General features: G+C 51.0%; 1 protein-coding gene across 3 annotated transcripts in view; it reads right to left on the minus strand.

The window, feature by feature from the left end:
• Positions 1-1,473: 1,473 nt before the first annotated feature.
• Positions 1,474-16,268, minus strand: part of CHRNB4 (cholinergic receptor nicotinic beta 4 subunit) — a 43,064-nt gene continuing 28,269 nt past the window's right edge. For 2 of the 3 annotated variants that reach the window (XM_055098215.2, XM_003813816.7), the window contains 5 exons: positions 13,419-13,567; positions 9,342-9,386; positions 9,130-9,239; positions 7,020-7,998; positions 1,474-3,334 (listed from right to left, as the gene is read on the minus strand). In XM_055098215.2, coding sequence (XP_054954190.1) covers positions 3,176-3,334; positions 7,020-7,998; positions 9,130-9,239; positions 9,342-9,386; positions 13,419-13,567 — 1,442 coding nt within the window. In that variant the 3' untranslated portion in view covers positions 1,474-3,175. The remainder of the gene's footprint in view (positions 3,335-7,019; positions 7,999-9,129; positions 9,240-9,341; positions 9,387-13,418; positions 13,568-16,268) is intronic. The other variant, XM_034939247.3, reaches the window with a different exon arrangement.

Consider the following 16,268-nt stretch of genomic DNA (forward strand, 5'->3'; position numbering starts at 1 on the left):
TGGTTAATTTTTTATTTTTGTGGAGAGGGGCGTCTCCCTGTGGTTGTCCAGACCGGTCTGGAACTCCTGGGCTCAGCGCTTTTCCTGCCTTGGCCTCCCAAAGTGCTGGGATTACAGGCGTGAGCCACTGTGTGCAGCCTCATCTGCTCTTCTGATGGAGCAATCTGAGGGCAATGGGGTTCCCACCCTAGTCCCCTGCAGAACCTGTCCCGTTCCCCGCCACCATCTGCAACCCCAAGAATGTGCACTGATTGGCCAGGCAGGGTGCCCTGGAGCCTCCTGCCCTCTCTGACCACCCACCAGGGATGGGGGGCACCTTGATGTTGGCTTCTTTGACATCCTTTTATTGCAGGAGGAAGTTCTGTCATAAACTCTGCTCCTGGCATTCAGCAAATGGAGAGTCACCTTTATTATTTCCAGAATGTGCTGTTTACCCATATTAAAACCAAACAAAAGGAGACAGTTTGTGGAATGGAAAATGTTTGTAAGAATTGGGACCCATCTCTCAGGCCTCCAATTACAGCATTCTCAACTCTTGGCAAATGTCCCCCATTGGGACAATACTGTAAGTTATATATCCAACAAAGGACTTGTATCCAGAATGTATAAGGAACTCTCAAAACTCAACACTAAGTGTAGATGCATATAAGGGGTCTTACTGGGGTGGTGCAGATGTTCTAAAACTGGATTCTGGTGATAAGCTTACGACAACTCTGAATTGTACTTAAAATGGGTGGATTTTATGGTATGTAAATTATACCTCAATAAAGTTGTTTTCTAAAGAAAGTCTCAATGGTAAGAAAACGAACAATTTTTTAAATGAGCAAAAGAGTTAAACAGACTCTTCACCAAAGAGGTATACAGAAGACAAAAAAAAAAGCATGTGGAAGATGTTCAAATCACTAGCCATCAGGGACACGCAAATTAAAACCAGGGTGGAATCCAGTTGCTGAACAACTGGATCTCTCATACTTTGGTGGGATTGCAAAATGGTATAGCCACTCCAGAAAACAGTTTGACAGTTTCTTTCTCTTTCTTTTGTTCTTTTTTTTTTTGACAGAGTCTCGCTCTGTCACCCAGGCTGGAGTGCAGTGGCACGATCTCGGCTCACTGCAACCTCTGCCTCCCAGGTTCAAGCAATTCTCCTGCCTCAACCTCCCGAGTAGCTGGGATTACAGGTACACACTACCACACCTGGCTAATTTTTGTATTTTTAGTAGAGACAGGGTTTTACCATATTGGCCAAGCTGGTCTTGAACTCCTGACCTTAGGTGATCTGCCGCCTTGGCCTCCCAAAGTGTTGGGGTTACAGGTGTGAGCCACCATGCCCGGCCTCAACAGTTTCATATAAAGTTAAATATACACTTACCATATAACCTAGCAATCACCCTCCTGAGTGTTTAAATAAATGAAAACTTTTATTCATACACAATCCTATATGTGAATCTTTATATTAGCTCTATTCATAATTGCCAAAAACTGGAAACAGCCTAAATGTGTGTCAACATCAGACCACTGAACACTCCTCAGCAATACAAAAAAACCCAACTTGATTGAATCTCGAAGGCACTATGCTGAATGAAAGAAGCCAGTCTCCAAAGGTCACTACTGTATGATTCCATTTAAATGGCATTCTTGAAAAGACCCGACTGTAGTGAAGGAGAAAAGATATGTGGTTGCCAGGGGCTAGGAGTGCAGGGAGTCAGGACTCTAAAGGAATAGCAGGAGGGAGTTGTTTTGCGTGACAGATCTTTCCTGGGTCCTGATTGTGATGGTGGTTATACCAATCTATACATGGGTTAAAATTCCTAGAACTATATATTTAAAAGTCAATTTTATTGTATAATAATTTTTAAAATAGAATTTTTTAGAACATCCTCCTCCATTCCACAAATATTTTGAGTGCCTACTACATGCCAGGCACTGTGCAAAAGGCAGTATGTGCGAGGAGTGAATCAGAGCATCCGTGTGGGAGACAGACCTGAACCCAGCCATGAGAGAGAAGTGGAAAGTGACCAGCACCGCAGTCATGGAGGAGCAGGTCATGCCTTTCAGATGGGGGAACTAGGGATGGCTGCTCAGAGGAGGGGCATCTGGACTTGAAGGAGGGGTAGGAGCCATTCATTCATTCAACAAACATTTATTGAGCACCTACTGTGTGCCAAGCTCTGTCCTAGGCCCTGGGGATACTACCATGAATGTGAAGGAGCAGGTCCCTGTTCTCATGGAGCTCACACTCTAGTGGGTGAGCTGTGGATGACATACATGCCACCAGATAAGAGCGACAGGTACAGAGGAGTGCTCGAGGAAGGAGGCAGGGTAACGTGACTGTAGGGAGGCTGCTTTAGAATGATTGGGTGGTTAGGGAAGGCCTCTCAGAGGAGGTGACATTGGAGCAAAGAATGGATTGGAGCCATGCCCTGACTGATGTGGCTGTGGAAGGAGCTTGGGAAGCCCTGGGGGAAGAGGAAGAAGGTTCAGGTAGAAGATAGGGAAGGCCAGGCATAGTGGCTCACACTTGTAATCCTAGCACTTTGGGAGGCCGAGGCAGGTGGGTCATTTGAGGTCAGGAGTTCGAAATCAGCCTGGCCAACAAAAATACAAAAATTAGCTGGGCACGGTGGCGGCTTTCTGTAATCCCAGCTACTTGGGAGGCTGAGGCAGGAGAATCACTTGAGCCAAGATCGCACCATTGCACTCCAGCCTGGGCGATATAGCAAGACTCCGTTTAAAAGAAAAAAAAAAAAAAAGAAGATGATATGGCAAATGCCAAGCCTCTGAGCTGGGAAGAATCTAGAAGTGTGTGAGGCACTGGACAAGGGGAAGTGCAGAGAGATGGTGATGGAGAGGCGGGCCGGCACCATGCCTGAAGCATAGTAGGTGCTGCTACGATGTCATCTTTATCCCCATTGCCCGGTGCAGGGAAGGAAGACAGGCCAGAATTGAACTGTCTGAAGCTCCCTCCTACTGGGGCTTCCTGGGATCCCTCCAAGGCATTCAGAGAGGACAGCCCAGGCCCCCATCCTTGCCTCTTCCACGGCTGTGGCTGGTTTGATGGGGTTGATGGCCAATGGTCACATATTTACTTAGGGCCTCATCGGCCACAACCCAGAAGGAAGCAGCAAAGTGCCCACCCGGCCACTCACATCCTCTCACCCCACAACCCAGGGGGCCCTCAGTCACGCTGGGCAGCGTAGGGCCCCTCAGAAGCCGCATGGGTCTGGAAGAGGGGCGGTAGGAAGAGCCCCACAGTGCCCAGGACGCACACAAACACGAACACCCACAGGAACAGCCGGTCCACCACCATAGCCACGTACTTCCAGTCCTCAACGACCTGCAGGCAGACAGAGGAGCTGGTCACAGGTGCCAAGTACTGGGGTCCCTCCTTTCCCCGAGTCAGGCCCTTACTCTCTGGCCAGGGACTCCACAGGCCACAGGCGTGGAACTGCATACTAGGGGGGCAAGTTCTGAGTCCCAGGCTGGCCTCTCAGCTGGGCAGCTCTGAGCCTCTCTGGCTGTTCTCCACCTCCACCCCTGCCTGTCCCCCACAGCATTGGAGGGGCACTGGGAACTTGGGCTGTACAGAAAAGCTAGGAATGTGAGGGCTTGTTAATACTACATATTATGATTTGAAAACAAAATCTGGTTATAAATAGGAGATAGGGCCTGAGGATCTCAAAGCCCCAACTTCTCATTTTTACCCCAAACTCACTGCCTGAGCTGGTTCTAGCTAAAGAAAGAACTAGGTGGCTCCCACCTAGTTCAGTGAGAGCAGAGAAACCGGGGCTTACAGAACACCTGGAAATCCTGCTGTTTAATTTGTTCAAGTCTGTTCACAGCAGTGTCTGTTTCCTGTAATTAAGACCCAGCCTCCTCCTGCTGCATCATTCAGGTCTCTCTGGTCTTCTTAGACCCTGCTGCGGGGTGTGAGGTTGGCAGAGACCTGGCTGGCCTCCAGAGGGGCCACCACAGATGGGCCTGTCTCCTTTGCACTGGGGGAGAACCTAGAGAAACGCCTGTGTGCCCAGGGTCCTGGCCTCCCTTGCCGATGCCTGCTTTCACACCCCTAGGCCTGGCTGGCTCACACTGCATTCATTCCCTGGCAGAGACGGGCTGGATCAGAAGGCTTCGGAGATCAGCAGAGGCTCTGGAGTTGGAAATGTGGGCAGCAACGGGCATGCTGACGTCAGTGACCCAGTTTGTCAAGGCCCTGTCAATGGTGTACCTAACGTGCAGGCTAATCCTGTGTCAAGCCAACCCCGACACCTGCAACCAAGCACGCCTGGCACCTGTCCCCAAGACTCAGCAGGCACACACAGCTCTCTCCATAGAGCACTCCTTGGCTTTCTTGGGTTTCTTTTTAACAGCCCTAATTTCAAGCGGGGTGTGTGTGTGTGTGTGTGTGTGTGTGTGTGTGTGCGTGTGCGTTTTTCCCCCTTTTAATATTTTTGTGCTATTTATCGTGACCAGTTAATCACCAGGGTGGGTAAAAGTACTGAAGGTGAGAAGCGGCGTGGGCTGGCTTAGGGGCAGGCATGCTCTAGAAGGGAAGAAAGCCTCTTTTCTCCAACCATCCATAAGAAAGTCAATCAACCAATAAGCCGGCCATGTGCTCAGTGCAGGGCAAGAAACTAGGAAGGGCAAGAAAGTTTAAGGATGACAGGCAGATCTGGGTACAGAGCCTGGGCCAGCTGTTTGACACTGGCCAAGTCAGTGAACCTCTCTGAGCTTCGCTTTGAAAGCTTCCTTATTGTAAATGGGGGTTCTACTAAAAGCCACTTCACAGGATTCCAAGGAGGGTTAGCAGTAATGTATGTCAGCTCCCAGCAGAGCACCTGATGTGTGATTGGAGCTTAATGAACACTGGTGATTATAATAACTGGTCCTGCCTGGCTCCTTCCCTTAAGAGGCTTGTAATTAATTGAGCTAGAAAGAGCAGAAGGCACGTGAGTGCCAAGGGGGTGGTGAGGTCTTCAGAAGAGTTCAGGGTGGGTGCCGGCTCAGCCAGGGATGCAGGAGACCAGCACTTCTCAATCTAGAATGTGCACACGAACCACCAGGGATTGGTTAAAAATGCAGGCTCCAATATGTCTCCCCCAGAGATCCTGGCTCAGTCAGAAAGGGTGGTCCCACAGCGTTGCCCACGTGGTTCTCACTTAGCCAGCAGGGCCCCAGGCTGCACATTAATGTTTGGGAACCAATGAATTAGGTGATGCTGACCTACAGAATGATTTAACCTAAGTAATAGCGTGATCGAATTAACGTTTTAGAAAGTGAAATCTGAGGGTCCTATAGAGCTGTGCTTCTCAAACTGCAATGGGTCTGGGAATCTCCTGGGGACCTGGTTAAAATGCAGGTTTGGAGCTAGCAGGTCTGGATTGGGGCCTGAGACTCTGCATTTCTGATAAGCTCGCAGGCGATGCCGGTGCTGCTGGTCCAAGAACTACACCAGAAGAATATCTCATGTCCTATATTCCATTTGTTTGCATTTCTCTTCTTTTCTTGGCACAGTGTGATTCTGGGGCTGTTCTTGCTCTTTTCTCTGTGGGCTAACTAATGGAATGCCAGCGCTTCTCCTTGAGAATGCAGCGAGTGGAAAGCAATCTCAAAACGATAAGAATGAGACGTCCACTTTTGTCCATGCAGCTGCACAGGGGCAGACACCATGTTGCATAGTAAAAACCTGTCCAAAGAATCTGATCTGAAGGTGTTAATATGAGAACATTCACAAGAGCATGAAACTTGCTCTCCCTCCTGGTATGGAAATGGGTGTGAAAATTTGTCACCACCACATTCTGTGTTGTTACTATGACATTGTCCTTAGAAGTGTTATTTATTCAAAGGAGTCATGTGAAATACCCAGACTCCAGAACTCATTGCTTTATCCTGTGAAAGTAAATTAAACCTCTTTTTAAAAAATCCGTAATTCTAGGTCAGATTCCGTGGCTCACGCCTGTAATCCCAGCACTGTGGGAGGCTGAGGTGGGCAGATCACCTGAAGTCAGGAGCTCAAGACCAGCCTGGCCAACATGGTGAAACCCCGTCTCTATTAAAAATACAAAAATTAGCCAGGTGTGGTGGCAGGCACCTGTAATTCCAGCTACTTGGGAGGCTGAGGCAGGAGAATCGCTTGAACCTGGGAGATGGAGGTTGCAGTGAGCCGAGATTGTGCCACCGCACTCCAGCCTGGGCGACAAGAGCAAAACTCCGTCTCAAATAAATAAATAAAAATCTGTAATTCTAGTTAGCACAATCGATTAATTCATTACCTGGTAATCATAGTATTTTTACTGATGTTCCTATAGCCCTGGAAGCTATAAGTGCTTGAATGGCTTCTTTGCAAGTCTGAACAGAATAGGGCAGATGCGCTTGGTACCCCAGCCCGCCTGTGTTCCCTAAAGCCTGCAGAGTCACTTCCCAGCCTTCCGTTTCTGGCACCCTCATTTCCTCTCTCCTCTGCCTCAGGGCTTTCTCCAGCACCAAGGGCGCTTGTTCTGGCAGGCTGGCATTATCTGGAAGCACAGGGGAGTTAAAGTCCTGGGGCTACCCTCATCCTTTAGGGAATGGGGGCTGGTGGGTAAATACCTCAGCCTCCTTCCAGGGGCGTGATCCTGAGGCTTGTTCCCACGGGTCCTCAGAGGGTCTGCAAGGGTACTGAGTCCCGGGTACCCACGGCAGTATCCTGCTCATTCATTCTCCTTTCCCTGTCTCACTTTCCCTCCTTCCTCACTGTGCTTCCCAGGATCACATCTCAAGTAAACCACCTGCACCCAAGTCCCCATCTTGGGGTTTGCTTCTGGGACACCTAAAACAAACAAACTAAATCACTGGCATGTCCTTCCTCTCCCCGGATGCATGAAGCTATAATATTTAACACAAACTCATTTCAATTTTGGATTCCTTATTCAGAGTTTGAGAGTCCTTGTCTCCTATGAATTAACTGCAGGAAGTGGGAAACTGGTGCTACTATCTGAGCCCTTTCTGTTGGGCAGGTGGGCAGGGGCTGGCTAGCAACTTACACTCTGGTCTTCATCGTCATTCTTCATGTGCTGGGCGATGAAGCTGACACCTTCTAATGCCTCCTGCACATCCTGTCGGAACCTCCCAGAGGACCGCAGCCGGAAATCCCTGGGGATAGCCACCGGGGTAGAGCCGGCTGGAGACTTGGAAGCTGCAGAGGCGGCGTTCACAAAGTACATGGAGTTCCCATAGAAGTTGGAGGGGCTGGTAGAGGTGGCGGTGGCCTCAGGCTTGGTCACGCGTGACCTGCTGGGCAGGAAGGCTCTGGCCGGGCTGCTGTCGGGGCCAGGGCGCTTCATGAAGAGGAAGGTAGGCAGGTTGTGCAGGAAGCAGCGCTTGACCCAGGGTGCCATGGTGTGGGTGCTGGGCGAGCGGTGGTGCACATTGAGCACACAGACGCTGGTGACGATGGAGAAGGTGACCAGCACCATGGTGAACATGAGGTACTTGCCGATGAGAGGCACATCGAGGGAGGTGGGTGGCACGATCTTGGAGATGAGCAGCAGGAAGAATGTAAGTGCCAGCAGCACTGAGATGCACAGTGTCATCTTCTCGCCGCAGTTGGATGGCAGGTAGAAGACAAGGATGGCCAGCAAGGTGGTGAGCACGCAGGGGATGATGAGGTTGATGGTGTAGAACAGAGGCTTGCGCTTGATGATGAAGTCGTAAGTCACGTCCACGTAGCTGGGGTCCTGTGGGTTCACTGTCCTTCTCCCTGGGAGGGCCACTATGTCCCACTCACCACTGGGAGTAAAGTCATCCATGCTGGCTGTGGGCGTCATGAGGACCATGTCTATCTCCGTGTGGTCATAGGTCCAGGAGCGGAACTTGAGGGTGCAGTTCTGCTGGTCGAAGGGAAAGTACTTCACCTCAATCTTGCAGGCGCTCTTGTAGATGGCAGGGGGCAGCCACAGGACGCTGCCATTGGACCGGACTATCAAGTTGGTGTAGACAGACACCTCATAGGTCCCGTCGGCGCTGGGCAGGGTCAGGGCATGGAGAACATCGTGAAACCCATACACAAAGCCTGGCCTGTTCTCAGAACTCACTGAAGAGCCCTTTGGGATTATTTCCCACTAATCACCCTTCCAGTCCCCCAGGCCCTCACTGAAAGGAGGGGTCTGCTTTTGTTCGCAACTATGTGGTGGAGAGAGCCCTAACATCAAAGCATCCCCCTTTTTTTTTTTTTTGAGACAGACTCTTGCTCTGTTGCCCAGGCTGGAGTGCAATGGTGCAATCTCGGCTCACTGCAACCTCTGCCTCCCAGGTTCAAGCAGTTCTCCTGTCTCGGCCTCCCAAGTAGCTGGGATTACAGGCACGCGCCACCACGCCTGGCTAATTTTGTATTTTTAGTAGAGACGGGGTTTCTCCATGTTGATCAGGCTGGTCTCGAACTCCGGATCTCAGGTGATCCACCCGCCTCGGCCTCCCAAAGTGCTGGGATTACAGGTGTGAGCCACCACACTCGGCCCATCAAGCACTCTTAAGGCTTCCCATGGAATAGCTCATTTAAGCCTCTCAGTAGTCCAGTGAGGCAGGTTTTATTATTATCCCCATTCTACAGATGGGAAAGCCAAGGCCCAGAGAGGTTAAGTGACTTCTTCAGGGTCAGAAAACTTGTAAGCAGGACAGCTGAGATTTGAACTCAGGTCTGTCTGTCCCCAGACCACACACTTTGAGCCATTTCAAGCTACTGCTGGTGTAATCACGACTCAGGAAAAGTCTCTTTGGCTTCCTCCACCTGCCTAAGATATTTACACACAGTAAGTCAGTGGTACCAACACCAACACTGGCAAAGCAACAGAGGCTCAAAAGGATAGTATGGAACACAGAAAGGGTGCTGGGTTCAAGGTCAGGACACTGCTGTGGTCCCAGCTCTGCTTCAGTGAATCAGACAAGGCCCCTCCCCTCCCTCAGCCTCCAACTCCCCATCTGTAACTGAGGGCTCTGGCTCTGCTCACCTCTGTTTCTCTTCTAGCTTGATGGCCTGGAAGGCTGGGTAAAGCAGAGATGGGGCTCAGGGTTGGACTCAGGCCTGGATGACTCTTAGGCCTGGGACTGCTGCCCTGGCCTGGCTGTCACCAGGCCTCTACCAACCCTGCCACTCACTTGTTGTAAAGCACGATGTCAGGCAACCAGATGCGCTTTGCAGGGATCCTCAGGATGTTCACACCCTCGTAGCGGGAGCTGTTCCAGGTCAGGCGGTAATCAGTCCATTCCTGGACAGACAGGCAAGGCCCTGTCACTTGCAGGTCCACTGCCACCAAAGGGCAGCCCTAAAGAAAAGATCTCTGGGGCTCAGGGCCCTTCAGGGCACTTACCTGTTTCAGCCAGACATTGGTGGTCATGATCTGCTCTCGCTCATTCTGGGGAGGGAAAAGGGGCTATCAGTTCACCAGGAAGGAGGAGCCTCACAAATGGATTGCACTTTATTGTGCAAAAGGCTGTGAGCTCCAGGCCCACGTGACCAACTGCCACCCCAACATCTCTTGGATGGCCCAAAGGCATGTCACACTCAGCATGTTTGACACAAAGCTCATGATCTTCCCCAGAACCTGGTCCTCCTTTGGCTTCATTGTCTCAGTGAATGGCACCCCTAGCCATCCAGTTCCACAAGCCAGAAGCGTGGACACTGTCTCTGACACTTTGCTCTCTGATCCATCAATAAGTCTTGTAAGTTATATCTTCTAAAGCAACTCATATTTGTCTGCTTCTCTCCACCGCCACCATCATCTGTCACTTAGACTACTGCAGGAGTCCCCTAACTGGTCTTCCTGCTCTGTCCTGGCCTGCCTTTAGTCTATTCTCTACATGGTAGCCAGGGTGATCCCTTTACAATCTCAATCCCTTCTACTAATTGTTCTGCTGCCACATCTCATCCAAAGTAAAAGCCAAAGTTCTGCTTAGAGTCTACAAGGCCCTAGTGATCTGCCTCCCCACCACCCCTCATCCCATTCGCTCTATGACCTCTTATCTCAACACTCCGCCATTTGCTCATTCCACTTCCCCTGCACTGCCTCTTTGCTCCTGCACACACTGTTCCCTTTTCCTGGAAACCCCCCGGGATGCTTCCACACTTTCTTCTGTTATCAGAAATGTCATCCTATCTGAGAAATCTTCCCTGACCTACATAAAATAGCACCTCGGTCCCTGCCCTGCCTTCTCTTTTTCTTTCTTTCTGTCTTCCTTTTCTTTCTCTTTCTTTCTTTCTTTCTTTCTCGCTTTCTTTCTTTCTCCCTTTCTTTCTTTTCTTTCGTGTGTGTGTGTGTGTGTGTGTTTCTTGAGACAGGGTCTCACTCTGTCACCCAGGCTGGAGGGCAGTGGCGTGATCTTTGCTCACTGCAATCTCCACCTCCCAGGCTCAAGCGATCCTCCCACCTCAGGCTCCTGAGTAGCTGGGACTACAGGCACAGGCCACCATACCTGGCTAAATTTTAAAAAAATTTTTGTGGAGATGGGGATTCATCATGATGCCCAGGCTGGTCTCAAATTCCTGAGCCAAAGTGATCCATGCATCTCAGCCTCCCAAAGTGCTGGCATTACAGGTGCAAGCCACCTCACCCAGTCTCCTTTTTTTTTTTTTTCGTAGCATTTCTCACCCCTAAACACCATCTATCTATCTGTGTATTGTCTGCCACATCCCACTAGAATCTAATGGCTATGAGAAAATAAGGCAGATAGAAGAGTATGTAACATGTTGGATACTCCATAAATATTTTTTGAATATACATGAATCCTACCATAATAATCCAGGCCACCATCATCCATGTCTCACCTGGACCATGTAAGACCCTCCTAACTGGTCTATGTTCATTCTGTACACCACCATCACCGCCACCATACACACACATACATCTCTTCTTCGTACGCAGCCCAAATAAACCTTCCAAAGTTCCTGTCATTTCCTCCCTCAATTTTATCCCTGTTTAGATTAATTCCTTGGCTTCCTTCACTTACAGAATAAAAATCTTGCTCCTTCGCAGGGTCTGCGGGGTCTTGCCAGGTTTCCCAGCCTCACTTCACCTCCCTATGTCCCTCTGTTCTGTCCTCCAGCCCCCTGGCCTTCTTTAGTACTTTGGATAAGTCTTGTGTTCTCAGTCTGTACTACTTTTGCTGCCTCTCCTTTATCAAGATAACTTCCAGCATACTGATCTCACTTTGGGAGTCATTTCCTCAAGGAACCTACAACTAGATAAGATTATCAGTAAGATAAGGTTTGGCTGCCAGTAACAGTGATCCAGAGTAACACAGGCTTAAATAAAGTAGAAATTCATGTCCCTCTCATGTTAACACTTTAGACATATATGGCAGTTCTGCTCTACAAAGTTCTGATAGGTACCCAGATTCTTTCCAACTTTCTTCTCCACCGTACCTAGAGTGTGGCCCTCATAAGAATGGATCAAAATAACTGTTGGAGCTCTAACCACAAATTCCACATTCCAGGCTGTTGGTGGGAAGGGAGGAGGGAGAAGAAGAATGCATGGCAATTTGTCTCATTTTGATTAGAATATTTAGGCCATTTACATTTAATGTAGTTACTGATATATTTGGGCTTAAACTTACCCCCTGAGCTTCCACAGCATCAGATCTGCCCCCCTGCATACCCCCAATCTCTTGCCAAGTGGCATTTGGGTCTTTATGTCATTTTCCTCACATGTCTGGGAGTAAAGACGAGGTTCAGGGACTTGAGCTTGTGTACTCTGGTGTCTTCCAGGAGAATGTGTCAAGTACAGGGGAGATGGCTTGGAAAGAGGAAGACTCAGAGGAGAGTCAAGGACATCAAAACAGGCAAGCCCAGGAGCAGGAAAAGAGATGAGAGTCAGCAGAGGAAACAGTGCTGGGGCAGGGGAGCAGGTGGAAGGGTCAGGGAATAAGGGGGGCTGGAGAGGTGGGGGTGGGGATGCTGGCGAGGGAGTGCTTGGCTCACCAGACTCTGGAGTCAATGACAAAACAGCTGCTTTGACAAGCCTGCTTTCCTTACCCAGCCCTAAATCCCTACCTGCTCTCTAAAAATTTCCATCTTTAAACTGGTTGTACCTATAACCCTCCCTCCTCAAATAAATAAACAAACCCTGGCAACCCACAACCTAATATTTACTGTATACACAAGCTTTCAGACATATAACTTGCATGGGTGGGGGCTGGTGGCCGCATCCCCTCCTCCTTCTGGTAGCCGCTATCACCCTATAGGGCCGGCAGAGCAGATCTGACCAGGTAGCCTGAGTCTGGAAGTGCGGCAGAGCCTCCTGCTCGTTCACCCTCACTAGGGCAGCAGCTGCACCGCAGCAGCTGGGTTCAACTCATTAAGCAAGAAGCCCTGGGCTGGACAATAACACTCAGACACCAGCCTGAGCGAGCCTGGCTGAAAGCCCTCCTTCCTTCTGATCCGACTACGGAGGGAGAGGGGCAGAGAGTACACAGCTCTCCAGCCCTCCCCATCCTGGGGCTGTGCGTCCTCCCAGGAGATGGAGCCAGTCATTAATTTGGCCAAAGCCTTCCTGAGGGCTGTAGGTTTGACAGGCTGGGTGTGTGTGGGCCAACCGTGCTAGAGAGAGAGTCTGGCATTTCAGAAGGCAGCTACCTGGCCAGAGGAGGGTCAGCCCCCTTGGTGGTCTCTTTCCCCTGGCTGGACACAGCGCCCTGCACTCTCCCCTTGTGAATGTTCCCCCAGAGCTTCTTCCAGGGACGGAGTTCTAACCCTGTGGATGGGGACATGGGAAGGTTTACAATAGGCCATGGTTCCCTCTGACATCTCCAACTCAGAGGCAGCAAAGAGAAGAGAAATTCCCAGGCACCTCCTCCGTCAGCACCCCCACCTCTGCCCCACATCCACATATGGACAACCTGACAACGGTACCTGTGAATGCTGCCATCCACTCCTCCTTTCCATGCCTGCAGCAGCCACGCCCACTGTCCATCCCTCACCAGCCTGGCTCAATAGGTGCTGCACTGCCTCTGGTCCTGCCCCTACACCTGGGCCTCTCTGTACCTATCAGTTCCCCCAGTCTGGTTTTTACTTCTCCCAACAAGTAAGAAGCATGTAAGGTTATCTGAGCGGTCTAGGGGAGAGAATAGGGTGGGGCTGTAAAGACAAGGAGGAGAAGCTTATGGTCATGCTGGAGACCCAGCTGAGCAGAGTCTACGGCAGGCCCATTGGCTGCCTACCCAATGGTCATCCTGCTCCTACCCTCATTTCTTCTTTGTTATAACAAAACCTTGACTTCATTAAATATTGGACACCTGTGAACTTCATGGACCTTTCTGCAGCCTCCCTGACACGTACTGGTAAGTCTAAGTCAACTATAGTAGTTTCATTCCTTTGACCAATGATCGCCTGGGGCTTGGGCTTGAGCGGCCTCTCCACCTGAGCCTGAGCCACAGCTGCCCTCTGCACCTACCACGCTGATAAGTTGGGCCAGGGAGAGCTGCAGCTTGATGGAGATGAGCTGTGAGGAGCTGGTGGCTGGGCGGATCAGGTTATTGTAACGGGTTTTGTTCAGAAGGTCGTCCATCAGCTTTTCCTCCGCATTGGCCACGCGGCAGTTCCCTGAGAAAACACACAGTCAGACCTGCTGGGCCCTTGTGCACCTGACCCCCACTGCAGCCTGTGGCAGCAGGGAGAGCTGAGAGGGAGCACAGGTGCCCTTAGGGCTGGCTGAAGCAGCGAAGGTGCTGGCAGGCCTGTCTCTCCTTGAGGACTTCAAATTAAATACACTCAACACAGAGCTCAGCTGTCTCCTCCCATGCCATACCTCTTCCGCCTCCTCTTCCCTCTAGCAGTGCATGGCATCCCACTCTACATATCTGGTACAAAAACTGGGTGTCTCTTCTTGACCTCTCCCTTGGTTCATCCAAGTGGCCACTTAGTCCTGTCTTTTTTTTTTGAGACAGAGTCTCACTCTGTTGCCCAGGCTGGAGTGCAGTGGTGTGATCTCGGCTCACTGCAACCTCTGCCACCTGAGTTCAAGCAATTCTCCTGTCTCAGCCTCCAGAGTAGCTGGGATTACAGGCCTGCACCACCACACCCGGCTCATTTTTGTATTTTAGTAGAGACAGGGTTTCACCATATTGGCCAGGCTGTTCTTGAACTCCTGGCCTCAGGTGATCCACCCACATTCGCCACTCAAAGTGCTGGGATTACAGGTGTGAGCCGCCGTTCCCGGTCCTAGTCCTATCTTTTACCTTCCAAGTCCCTCAGTCTGTTCTCCTTATCTCTACTGCTACAGCCATGTCCCCACCTCCCCACCCCTGCCTTCCTCCTGGTCTCTCCACCCGCAGTCTCTCCCTGCTATCCATGTACCATACAGTGCCAGAGTGGTCTTTCTACAGCAAACTGGTCTAGGGCCCTTCCCTACCCACAACTCTCAGAGCTGTAGGTGGACTTAAAAATCAAATGTTTTGGCTTGGCATTCAAGGCCCTTTCCCCACTGACACTGGCTTATCTTTCTCAATCTGATTTTCTCCCACCTCTCTACCTCTACCCCAGATACTCAGATACTCTCTCTTCTGGCCATAGCCTACTGTTTGCCTTTCCCCCTGTCCCCCTGTGACCTTCACTGTCTCACTTCCTTTTTTTCCTTTTTTTTTTTTTTTTTAGAGACAGGGTCTTGCTATGTTGCCCAGGCTGGTTTCAAGCGATTCCTCCTGGATTCAAAGGATCCTCCCACCTCAGCCTCCTTAGTAGCTGGGACTACAGGTGTGCACCACCACACCCAGCTTCTCTCACTTCTTTGAACAGACTCTTTCTTCTGCCAAGATTGCCCCCAGCCCACCAGTTATGAATTATCTGAGGGTCTATCTTGTGCCAGGGACTTTACTACATTTCGAGGATAACAGCAAGCAAAAACCAGAAACGGTTCCTGACACCAGAGCACTTACAGTGCAGGGGAGCAGCCCCATTACTCACATGTGAGTTTGGGTGCAGAAATGGGTACGAGGTGGTGCTTTCCCTAAGAAGAAACAGAGCTGAGATGGAGGGGATTTTCCGGGTTCAGACTTAGACCTACAGAGTGTAAGGTCCCTCTGAGATGCCAAATGGAGGGGTCCAGCTGGCAGCTGGCTCCTCGTCTGGAGCTTCGAGGAGAGGTCTTAGCTCAGAGCCATATTCAAGACCCAGCCTAAATACCGCCTCATGCAGGGAGCCCCCCTGACCTTCCATAGCCTCAAATCTGCCCCTCTGCATACCCCCGATCCCTTGCCAAGTGGCATTTGGGTCTTTATGTCATCTCCCTCACCTGTCTGGGAGTAAAGGTGAAGTTCAGGGACTTGGGCTTGTGTACTCTAGTGTCTTCAGGGAGAATGTGTAAAGCATAGAGGGGGCAGCTTGGAAAAAGGGAGACTCAGAGGAGAATCAAGGACATCTGAGGAGGCAAGCCTGGGAGGAGGAAAAGAGATGAGAATGAGCAGAGGAAACAGTGCTGGGGCAGGGAAGCAGGTGGGAGGATCAGGGAATAAGGGGGGCTGGAGAGGTGGGGGTGGGCATGCTGGTGAGGGGCTGCCTGGCTTGCCAGGCTCAGGAGTCGATTACATCTTCCTGCAAGGGCCAGTTCACCTAGTTGCACCAAACCCCTTCCTCTGTGGGTAGGGCCAGAGGGCCCAGAGCACAGACCAACCCAATTAGGCAGGCCTGAGGTGGACTTAGGGGTGGGTGCTAGGCTGGACTCCTGGTTGTGGGGAGCAGCTGCCACCCTGCCTACTTCATCCACTTTCCAACTCGCTGCCTATCTGGAACAGATGCAATATTTACTGCCTTGTGAAAGATGCTCCTAGTGCACCTGCTGCCTGCTGCCCCTCCCCCAGGCTGCCCTGGGCTCTCCAGAGGGGGGTCCTATGGATGCTTGGCCTAGATTCTGAGCCCTGCCTCTTATATCCAGGACCCCTTTCCCAGAGGCCAGCTGCTTGAGTACCCTGGAAGCCAGTCTGTAGCCCCAGGCTAGAGCTGGGTCCCTCCCACAGCCCTTCTTTAGCATGTTTGTTTGGACTGACTTATTTCATAGAGAGGGGTGTGTCTTGCCCAAGCCCATCTGGCATGTCTGAGGCAGCTCTGGGGTCAGAATCTGCAGCTCCCATCCCCCAGCCCTGCAATACTAGGGGAGGCTGGATCCCACATCTCTGAAGTCCCACCAGGCTGGTCTGACAGGGCTCCCAAGTGCAGGGCTGCTCTGCAGGCTGTGGGGCTCATGCTTCAGCTCCGAGCGCACCTGATGTGCTTGGGTGGCTCATCTTTGGGCCTGTCCTGCCTCTCAGGC

This window comes from Pan paniscus, chromosome 16, assembly GCF_029289425.2.
Source record: "Pan paniscus chromosome 16, NHGRI_mPanPan1-v2.0_pri, whole genome shotgun sequence".
Classification (NCBI taxonomy): Eukaryota; Metazoa; Chordata; class Mammalia; order Primates; family Hominidae; genus Pan; species Pan paniscus.